This window comes from Lacerta agilis, chromosome 1, assembly GCF_009819535.1.
Source record: "Lacerta agilis isolate rLacAgi1 chromosome 1, rLacAgi1.pri, whole genome shotgun sequence".
Taxonomy (NCBI): domain Eukaryota; kingdom Metazoa; phylum Chordata; class Lepidosauria; order Squamata; family Lacertidae; genus Lacerta; species Lacerta agilis.
Window position 1 is genome coordinate 39318007 of NC_046312.1, and position 12003 is coordinate 39330009.

The 12003-nt window shown below is 39.9% G+C and overlaps 1 protein-coding gene across 1 annotated transcript; it reads right to left on the reverse strand.

Moving 5' to 3' along the window:
* Positions 1-6519: 6519 nt before the first annotated feature.
* Positions 6520-11447, reverse strand: LOC117044293 (fibrinogen-like protein 1). The gene is made up of 2 exons (XM_033144913.1): positions 11239-11447; positions 6520-7834 (listed from the first exon to the last, which is right to left on the reverse strand). Exons 1-2 carry the CDS (start codon positions 11384-11386, stop codon positions 7137-7139), a joined length of 846 nt encoding a protein of 281 aa, XP_033000804.1. The 5' UTR covers positions 11387-11447; the 3' UTR covers positions 6520-7136.
* Between the last annotated feature and the right edge of the window lie 556 nt (positions 11448-12003).

Genomic DNA, 12003 nt, shown 5'->3' on the forward strand with positions numbered 1-12003 from the left:
AGTAAGTTTGTTCTTCATTGTGTGCATGCACATGAAAGCTCATACCAAGAACAAACTTAGTTGGTCTCTAAGGTGCTACTGGAAGGATTTTTTAAATTTTGTTTTGACTATGGCAGACCAACACGGCTACCTACCTGTAACTGGATTATTGTAGTTCAATAGCAGACAGTGCACTGAATCATGCACTCATGGTTTGCTGAATTGCTATTTAAAGATGGACTATAACAATGTCTATGTATGCATTTGTTATTTTTTTATATAAAAAAATGTATACCCTGCCTAAATTTCAAAGAAACACAAAGCAGCTGCAATCCAAAAACACGAAACAATAGTAAAATATATAACAATTCCCATTAAAATCACAAATATTGTCACCAAAGCCAAAGCCCCACAACAAAGTACAAAGCACCCATTGAAACTAAGACATCAAAAATAAGCCAGCAGAAAGAGAACAATTAGTCAGAAACCTTTTAAAACAGCCATTTTTTATTAGCCATCTAAAACAATACAGTCATGGGGTTTATGGAAAGCCATTCCCTAGGATGGGCAGCACAGCAGAAAAGGCCCTCATCCTGATTCTTGCCAGATGTGCTTCCCAGGGTCAATGGACCTGGACTAGGGCTTTGGATGATGATTCTGCTTTGGTCTTCAAGAATGTACAAGTGCACAGCTTGAGTGTTAGGCTGCATCTCTATCATATCATCCGCATTCATAGCTTAGTATGGTAATAGTACAGTTGTAAAATATAGTGTTGCACAGTTCAGAGATAACACAGCACATTTCATGAGAGTTATTGTGTATTTGTCATTGCTTCCATTGAAGTAAAAAAATATTTTCCTTAAGAGTTAGAAAAGCAGGAAAGAAAGGGTTTCTCCACAGCTATAGAATTAAACAATGTTGTGAATAACTTGATGATTAAGTGAGGGTTTTTTTTGCAAAAGATTGATTTTTTTGCAGGGGTACTGGATATTATTTAAACTCACTGTATAATAATGTGAAAGTGTGTATTCTGGAATCAATATGATCGATTTTAAGTATATTGTATTGTGCCAACTGTTTTTGGTGCTTTTGCATATAATTGTTAAAGGAAAGTGCAAGTTACTATAGAGACCTCTGTTTTTTTCTTCAGTCACCATCAAAGCATTTTCTGTGTATATTGTATACTTTGGGTTATAATGGCTTCAAACAAACATACATATGCATATGATATGTGTGTTTGGTTCAAACGAACCTGCATTTCTATAATACAAGCTACGTAATAATGACTATATAAGACTGTAAAAGTTTTCTGCTAGCTGCAATGTTATTGCTAAAGAAAAGCTTTGCCTTCTATTACTGAAGTTAAATTGGAAGTTATTTTTGTCACAGTTTCTGTTGAACAGGAATGTTTTATAAATGTTTATGGTCCGTTTGTTGAGTAGATGTATAAGACTACACAGTGATGGATGCCAAAGTATCAGTTAAGTGTAACTGTTAAGTATGTGCTCAACCTATGCTGCTAAAAACTCAGACATTACACTGCCAAACTCTGGGATACATTGTAAATATCTGGAACTGTATTAAAAATGGAGTGTGTTTATTGCTTTTTTAATACTGGGGTTTCATAACAAAAAAGGCAAGGGGGACAGTTGAGAGCTATCCAACAGCAATATAGAGCCACAACTTTTATTTATTTTTTATTTTTGAAAGAACAGGAAGAGCAGGAACAAAAACCATTCTAAATTATTTCTTAAGATGTATACATTATTATTATTTTGCAGACACCTGCAAGCTATTGCTCTAGAACAGGCATAGGCAACCTTCGGCTCTCCAGATGTTTCGGACTACAATTCCCATCATCCCTGACCACTGGTCCTGTTAGCTAGGGATCATGGGAGTTGTAGGCCAAAACATCTGGAGAGCCGAAGGTTGCCTATGCCTGCTCTAGAACCTGTGACCCTCAGGATCATGTTGGGCTGCACTTCACATCTGCCTCAGCCTGCATGGTCAATGGGCAGCGATGATGGGGGTTGTAGTTTGACAACTTCTGTAGGGCCATAGGTTCCCCATCCCTCCTCTAATATCAGGATTCTTAAAGACTCCATTTATATCAGGGGCCAGCAACCTTTTTCAGCCGTGGGCTGGTCCACTGTCCCTCAGACCTTGTGGTGGGCTGGACAGTAATTGGGGGGGGGAATGAATGAATTCCTATGCCCCAACAATAATCCAGAGGTGCATTTTAAATAAAAGGACACATTCTACTCATGTAAAAACACGCTGATTCCCGGACCATCCTCGGGCCGGATTTAGAAGGCGATTGGGCCACATCCAGCCCCTGGGCCTTAGGTTGCCTACCCCTGATTTATATGTTTAGTAACATACAGCTGCATGGGTAACTGTATTCCAGACCACTAAAGACCACTATGGTCATGTTTATAGGAAAGAGCTAACTGTGGTGATAAAACAATGTGGTTATTTCCCATCGGAGTCCCATCCATCTCTGAAGCAAAGGTCAAAAGACTCCCAACTAGGAGCTTATGCTAAGGGCACTGCTGACTTGTGAATCTAAAGACAGGCAGCAAAAGCAGGCAAGCTCTCCTAGGGCAGAGAAACAAAAGGGAGCTGGACTGCATAGCGCTGTGTGATGACACTTCTATATTGTTTCCAAAATGGGAGAGGAGGAGGATAATCTGCCTTGTATTTGCAAATATGTCTGCTGTGTCCGTAGAGGGCCTAGAACCGAGCTCAAGAACAGCTGTCCTGAAAGTAACTAGACTAGGAGCAGATGCTTAGACATTATTGTATCAGCATCTTACCAACAATAACTGAGCGTTCAGCTGCTCAAGCTACATCCCCCTTCCTGGTGTATTAGCACATCCAGTTGGGGCACATTGGGTTCCTTAATTCTGCTGGTTTCCTGAATATGGGGTATTGTCCTAGGGTGTGGTCTTAGGGGTTGCCTTCAAGGTTCCCTTGTCTTCCCTGGTTCTGGTTCATGCTTGGGGCTGAATTCTCACCTGATTCCATGTCTGGGAGCTATACTGGCAAGTACTAACATCTTGAGGGCAGCATGAAAGTGCTGAGTGAAGGCTGGATGTAGTAATCTATCAGCTTTATACACAAGCAGAAATGAGGCCACATGCTTCTTCCAAAGCCATTATAACAAGCAGGTTAAGTCCAAGGGGCAGAGAGCAAAAGAATGAAGTGAAAAATGGTGGGTCAAAAGACGGCCAAGGCAGCTACAGCATCAGGTTCCAGGAAGAGCAGATTCTACCTTGCAACACAAATAATTTTTCAGTTGCAATGTGTCCCTCTACTAATTTGAGCCTTGGTCAAACTCTAGTGTTTCACAGATGGATAATATAAGAGCCTTTAGCAACAGACCCCTTAAAGAACATTTTCCTTCCATCTGAGACTGCCCATTCATTCAGATCATCAAGAGAGGTCCTGGTTTGTCTCCAACCATCATCACAGGTACAGTTGGTGAGAACAAGAGAAATACCTCTTTCTGTTATAGCACCCAGGCTTCGGAGCTCTTTGTCCTGGGAGATTTGTCTGCACCTGATAGCAGAGTTCAAATAGTTTAAGGATTGCCTGTTCCAGCAGGCCTTTGACCCAGCTGGCTTGTGAATTGTTCTCCTTACGGATTTTTAAAGTTGTTTAAAAAAACAAAAACAAGCTTACTGCACCATCATCTGTGTTTTGCTGCTTTAATATTATATGATTGTATTAAACTTACATGATGTTAGTATCCTTGGGTAACAGAAGTGAGAGGAAAAAGTGGGATATATATATTTGGATATGTCTAAACAGATTATATTGAAAGTTTCAGAAGCGCTTTCCTGAGCCAGAGCTCCAGGGGAGCCACTTCCTACAGTACAGTGGTAACATTTAATCTGTGGGGTATAAGTAAGGTCTTTGGCATTATACAGAACAGGAGATGAACCCATTCCACTATAGCCGGAATACTGCAGTGTAAATAAACTCTTTCCAGCTCTCCATACATACTGTCAAGCCCTGAACCATCCCCCCGTACTGATGATATAGTCAGTAATGGCTAAATCTTGCCATGATGGAAAAACACCTCTGACTCACCCTCTACATGTTAAGTGTGTTGTTCTTTCAGATCCCGCTCCACTCTTTTGTGGAGTGATCCATGATGGCTGATCCATGACTAGGACCAATCCATATATTTAGAAAAAGTATGTGGTAGTGCCATCCTAGCAGAATACCCTTTCAGAATGCAGGAAGGGTCTAACAATGCAAAAACTCCTAACAAGCCCCTCCTATCCATGGAAATCTAGCATGTCAGGAAGAAAGGTTAATCCTTGCTGTAACGTGCTTACTACGTGTGTTGAATTTTTACACTGAGGAGCATTCAAACACGTGCCTTTCTTGCCTGTGATCTGAAAGTGTATGGTCCTCAGACACCTGAACCATACACTTTTTTAAACAGTTTAGACTAGTTGTCTTCAAACTTTTCAGATCTTTAACCCAAACATTGATTTGGAAGACTCATTTTTTTTCATTCTCAGTTTGCATAGTGGTACTGCTGCCATTGCAACTCACCTTGGATCAGGCTATGTTCCAGTTTGGGGTCATGTTGAAGATCAGTAGCTTATACTGACTCTTTAGCACGATTAACTCTCTTCCTTAAAAAGCAGTACTTTGCATCCTGATTAGTACTAATTCTCTTCATGGAATGTGACTTTCCAGTCTCTCCCTTCCTATTGTGATACCTTGCATCTTCCCAACAGCAGTTCATGAGGACTGGAAAACCTTAACAAAAATGGCATGAGGTGTGTTGTAGGCAAAGAGATGGAGAGGAAAAGGGAACTTGGCTAAAATCTCAGTCAACCATGAGCACCTTTGTATCCAAATCAGTGAATAATTTTGACTGGATTATGTTTGATGTGTGTAAACAGTGCATATCCATGTGTACTTGTCCACACAATAGGCCCAATTCTAAATGCACCTGTTCCAAAGTAAATCAGGTGTGAGTCCATTTATACTGGGGATTTTAAATTATCAGTACCGGTATTTGATTGTACACTTCATCTCCTCTTTGCTTCCCTATTAAAGAAGAATTATTGGACATACAGACTTCCCCCCCTCTCCATTTTGTAATTGTTAATCTAAATTTTTTGTAGATGTTGCTGTAGTTTACACACACATGCACACACACGCACACTAAACAACAGCAAAACAATCCATTTTAAAATGAATTGATTCACAATAGCTGGACATCTTTCAAAGAAGAGGCAAAACAGTATGAAAGGCACTCCATTAATTAATTGCCTAGAGATTAATCACAGGGTTCACACCTCCAACTATCTCATCCGCTCATGAAAGGAACTTGTACTTATGGGCTCAGTTGAGAATTAGGCTGCAGTTACTCACATTCATTTTACCGGTATATATAAAATGTCGTATTTTGCAGTAGTAAGAATACAGACTACTTTGATTAAATGCTCCCAGTGTTGAGTAAAGCAAACTATATATACCATTGTAGTTTATAGAGAAAGTATAACTACCAGATAGGTCTGTAATAGTAATAATCTGGGGCATGTAAACAGAAATGAGAGAATGGTAGACTGTTGCCATTAAATAAGAACAACAACAAAAATCTTCGTATGAGCTTTTGTGTGCATGCACACTTCTTCAGATACGAAAGCTCATACCAAGAACAAACTTAGTTGGTCTCTAAGGTGCTACTGGAAGGAATTTTTTATTTTTTATTTTGTTTTGATTATGGCAGACCAACACGGCTACCTACCTGTAACAAAAATCTTATCTTTGCTATTTTACAAATATAGCAAATAAGTGACAATAGAGATACATTTAGTCTCATCTGAAAGAATTTAAAACAAGGTATGAAAATGCCAGAGAAGATATAGGTAATGATGAGAGCTATGAAAATACATGTTAATAACACTTAAAAAAAAAAGATTTTAGCTGAAAATAGATGAAAAGGGAAAGACAGTAAAAGATTGTTTTGTACCTTTACAATGAAACTACAGCAAATGCATTCACAAACAGGTATTTTGAAATTATGATTCATCTGCAACTGTTCCTGCACAAAAGATGAATCTTTAACTGTGTTGCAATACAATATTCTTGATAATACTCATATACATCACTGCCCTCTGTTGGATGGAATTTCTCAGATCTGCACATAAGCGCATCCAGTCTACTTCAACACTCATGAAGTGGAACCGTTCTTGAAAATCACGCATATTATCAGCTATCATTTCCTCTGCTTTTATGAAGTATTTGGTGATTAATTACTTACAGGAGGATCCAGTGCTGCAATCTTCCTGACAACAAGCAACCCTGTTTTAGCTCACAATAGCAGCCAAACTGCCATATGGACAAAAAAAGATATATTGTTGTGGCCTCTCAACTCTTTTGCTGTGCTGTGAACTTTTATCATTAAGAGCCTAATTCATCACTTCATGCACCTGAGGAAGCTCATACAGCAAACTGTTTCAATGGGATCATGCAGCTTTGTGACTTTAAAGTAATTGTTTTTGTTTTTCCTTCCTCCCTCCCTCCCTTAGAAGACAGCAACAGCTCAAACAACACTATTTGAATGAACTGTTGAAGATGAAAGGCAAGAGAAAATATGCATTTTCACAGGCAACAGTGAGGAAAAGTAGAAGAAATAATTGCAGGTCTCGTGATTTTTCACAGTCCCGAATGTATACCCTTTCACTTTAAGCATATGTAATATCCATATTTTATTTCTCCTGATTACTAAATATATCTTATGGATTTATATGTTTAATTGTCTCTCCATATTTTCCTTCTATCACATATCCTCTGTTACTAATGCTCACAACCACTTGGTAATCTTATCAGCACGCTATAATTTGTGAATTTAACTCTACTCACATCTCCCAGAATATTAATAATGTCTAGACCTCTCTCACACTATTGGGCCATCACTCAAGATTTACTACTGGAATGGGAGGAGCAGGGGAATTAAATTCTGGGGTCCTCCATTATTCACATCTTGTCATGTGGACTTTATTTTTGTGCTGGGTCTAATTTCATTTATATATTCAAACACAATCCCGGCAAAGGAAAAAGGCGGCTTCTACATACAAGTTGAAGAAACAGCACCTCTCCACCTGGATTTAAATTCTTACTGTTGCTTACAATTCATCCTTCTCAGTAGGGCAAGCCTTGAGCCACTCCTGGCTGTAGTCAGCTGGCTTGACCATCATCCAGGCATACTTGCACATGTGCTCTTTGTTGCAGTCCTGCTGCCAGTAGATGACATTCCTGCGGTTTAGATTTGCTCCAGCACAAGCATCATACCACCAGCCTCCCCCAGCAATCCCGTTGTACTCGAGTTTGGCACAGTTCTGAAAATAGTTGTCATTGTCTCTATCTTTTGTTGTGAACATCTGGTTATCGTGGAGATACGCTTCTGTATCATGGCACAGGGCGTCGACGGCATTACCTTTATACAGACCAAGCCTGATTCGGTATTGAGAAGCTTCATCTTCAATGTGGAAGGGCTCATATTCTCCCCACTTGATATTGGCATTTAGGTCTACAAGTTTAATCCTAAGTGTATATGGCCTTGGAGAGCTGGTTAGCTGATGCATGTATTCATTGCCTAACCAGTAGTTGTCGTTAATTGTGCCAAATCCATGTTTGTAGTCCTGCCACGTCCTATCGAAGTCCACGGTACTGTTGGCAGTAATATGCTGAATTACTGTCCAGCCACCATCTTGCATGTTACAGTACACACCGATAGGCTCCTTTGCTGGCTGAATGACATATAGACCATCTCTGGAGTTTTCTTCAGACTGCTTAAAGATCTCACTGCAGTCTCGTGGATATTCTGCATGGAAAGAAATGAATGCTTAACATTATAATAATGTAAGCTTGGCTTAAAAGCTTCCACAAGAATGGACTTTGCCCTCAAATATCAGAAATTGTTAATTTGTCAGGATTTGAGGCACATAAATTGTGCAGTTCTACATAGTTTATTTTTTGTGATGTGACTACAATCTTAAAAATATATTATTATTAAGCACCATCATAAACAAAAGGTAATAATAATGAATGGATAAGAATAGAAATATTTGCTCACGTAATATCAAAGAGGTTGACAAGTAGTAATCCATATGAAAATACTAATGTTAGCATCAAAGAGTAAATACAATTCAGCATAAATAATCTATTACAAAGGAAATGGAGAAAATCCAGAACAAAACACAAACTGTTCATTTCAAAACACCAAAAAAAAAGCATTGTATACATTACTTAGGAAGGGCTTAAAGTGACCTTGAAGGGACAAAAGCTTTGAAACAAAATTTATATAGACAAATATATATATTGACAAGTCAGCAAATTGTTCAAAGCAAGATTAGTTGTGAAGTGTGAAGTTTTACACACACAAAAGTTCACTGTGGTCAACTCTACGTTTAACATTAGATAAAGACAAACAGATCCACACTGTACATTTAAAGCACATCCAATACACATTTAAAATGTAGTTCCTCCCCTCATAGAGCTACAATTCCCATCACCCAAACACACTACAGTTCCCAGGAGTCTTTGGAGGAAGTCATATGCTTAAAATGTGTGTTGGATGGCTTTAAATGCATGGCGGGGGTGGGGGGAGAGAAATTGCTATATTCTCTAAATTGGGCACGTGCCTTCTGTTTAGCTACAGAGATGTGCAAATAGGAAACAGTACACCATGTGCCTCCTGTTTGCTGGTTGTTGCAACTTTGAGAGCTGGAATAGTTACGGTTGATTAGAGCTAATTTTTCAATCTCTGTAAGTGGAGGAGGAGGAGATGACTCAGCCTATCCTTAGAGATTCTGAGGATGTGTTACAAAGCTCCCCTTCATCCATGTCTCTTAGCAAAGAAATAATAGTTCTTGCAGAAATCTCCTCTCTGACAACTATTATTTGTCTCCCAGTACAGAACCCCCAACTCCTAAGAACTCCGATACACACTTAAGGAATGGAACAGTTCGTAATTGCTTGACACTGCATCTACCCATCAGTGAAAAGTACCCTGAACTGGCTGTGCGGTATGGGTGCCTCTTTCTCTCAGAAGGAAAAACAGCTATTTCCATATTAGACATGGCCAACATATGGAGCTGTATCACAGTAGAGAATCAATGGAGGCTGGTGCTCCCTGAGACACAGAAGGCAGGAAGGAGAACAGTAGGTGGAGATGGCGTCAATAATAGCCGAGGCCAACTAATTCTGGTTTTGTCCCCATCCTCCTCCCTGCTGAGTTCTACAAGGGCAACACTGAAACTAAGGCAGATGAGGAAGCTGGCAGTCAGTGACATCCACTAGACTGGATGTAGGTAAGGATACCTGGCTGAGTTTGTTGAGTGTCTCAATGGACCAACCTCCACTGTATTTGTCTTAGCCCTAGGTTCCAGGTAACTGAACACCAAGGAATGTGGCTGTGAGAAGAAAATGGAACTATAAGTTACCCATAGAAAAGGCACAGAGATCCATATAATAAATTGAAAATTAAAACCGTCACATTTGTTATTAAATAAAAACAGTTTTATGCTTAGATTACAAAATGCTGTTCAGGAAGCTCCCTGCTTCTATGGTGATGAGCACAAGAAAAAAAAATATAAATTGACGTTAATGCCTCCTGGAAATAGGGCATGATCTCCACTGTGCTGAAAGAGGCAGTGTTGAGGTCACACTTGAGAAAGCAGCTTTGGACTGAACTCTCTGTGACAAACTTTGTCCATCTTTAAGCCTATCGTTTTTGGACAAGGTGATAGAAAGCATGGTGGCCTCTCAACTCAAGGCCATGTTGAAGGAAACTGGTTGTTTCCATTCCAACCGGGCTTTCAGACTAGTTTTGAGACAGAAACAGTCTTGGTCATCCTTGTGGAGCACCAGGGGAACTGGACAAGGGGACTTCAACCTTATTGATTCTCTTTGACCTTTCAATGACATTCATTACTATTGGCTATGGTATCTTTCTGGACCATCCTGCTAGGTTGAGTATGGGAGGCACTGTATTACTTTGGCTCTATTCCTTCCTGGAAGATCAATACCAGAAGGTGGTGCTGGAGAATTTTGGTTCTACCCCAAGCCCTCTGGCCTTTGGGATGCCTCAAGTTTATGGCCATGTTGTATAATACCTACATGAAATCATGTGTGTGCTGGGTGGGGGGAATAATCTGGAGGTCTGTTCTTCAAAATGACCAGTACGTGATTGACAGCCAGCTCTAATTCTCATTTCTGCCTGCAAATCCTAGGGAGACTTGGAAAAAGATGTCGCAGGGTATTTTTGAAGTGCATGAGGGTAAACAAACTGAGGTGTAAATTCAGATGAGACAGAGGTGCTGCAGGTTATGAAGCTGGGAGATCCAGGTGGAATGATACAATTTATTCTGAATGGGGTTGCACTTTTCCTGTATTTATTGTTAGAATTTATTAAATTTACACCCTGCCCTTCTTCCCAAATGAGCCCATGATGGCAAACAGGAAGTGATAAAATAATAAAGACATCTTAAAAACAATTCCAGTACATATACTGACTGGGGAAAATATAAACTTAAAAGGCTTGTTGTAAATGAAGGTCTTCAGCAGACAACAGAGGTGGTGCCTGTCTAATATTCAAGAGCAGGGAATTCCAAAGGGTAGGTGCCACAACACGAAATGCCTGATTCCTACATTGTGTGGAATAAGATAAGATGGTATCTGTAGGAGGCCCTCACCTGCAGAGCCCAGTGATTGGCTGGGTGTATAAGGGTGAGATGACCAAGTTTGTAGCTCGGAGGCCCTCCTGGATTCATCCCTATAGGTCAAAGCTCAGGTGGTATCTGTGGCAAGGAGCTTCCTGCCTTTGTATATATGAAGGTTCTATTTAGCTAAATAATAGCCCCTGCCCTCCATAGGTTTGCCCAATCCTCCTTTTAAAGCCATCTAAGCCAAGGTCATCATCACCACATCTTGTGGAAGTGCTTTCTTTAAATTAGTATATGTGAAAAAGGACTTGCTGAATTTACTGCCAATCTATTTCATCTTGAGACCCTGAGTTCTAGTATTATGGGAGAGGGATAAAACGCCTTTTTGTCAATGTTCTCTGTACCAATTCTCTGCACACATCCTGAAAATACATATATTTCCCCCCCTTCTAAACTAAAAATCTCCACTTTTGCATTTCTTCATAGGGAACATTCATCAATCCCTCCATGATTTTGATTGCCCTTTTCTAAATCACACACATGCCCAGCATACCACAATTACCTTCTGCGTTAATGTTGATCAGTCTCTTATAGCCTCCTGGTGGAATCAGATGAGAATTAGCAAGTTCAAAGGCCTTTTCTGCAGTTGTCCATAGTCCACATTGACAGAGTAGCAGCAGAAAACAACCCGCTGACTTTTCCGGATTCATCCTCTCCCTTGAAGATGCCTTTCACTCAGGTCGATGGATGCTGCAAACCTAACAGAGGCTGGCATTTAGCATAAAAAGATTGATTACACCTAGAGAGAAATTCTTGAAGAGAAATTGAAACACCTGGTTTCAACATTCAAGATCTGCCAAAAAAGGGGCTTTTCTTTTCTCTTTGGCAACTCAGGTTTTTTTAAAAAAACAACAACATGTCACAGTGCATTTGTGGCAGACTACTTCTTTGACATGTAGAACTTTCCTGTCACACAGAAGACGTTTCATCTTGTTTTGCTATCAATCAGTGTGATATAGCACAATTGAGTGTGCGGTAAGAGCTGATAGAAAATAATGTCATGCCAAGGTTTCCATTTTAAGAAGCACACCTCTCCTTTATCAGAACTGATGTGCTGTATTCCCTGGACCACATCTGAAAGGAAGCCTTTGCACAGAAATCAAGAACTTAGGCATCCAGAAACGTCAGCTCTGGACAAGCTGTCTGTGGAGATCATAGTTACTCCACAGCATAATGTCCAGGGTGACAGTGTTTTCAAGCCTCAACACTTCAGTCCTTTATGTATGGACAACTGGCCATCAGGGTTCATGTTTTGTTGCTCATTAAG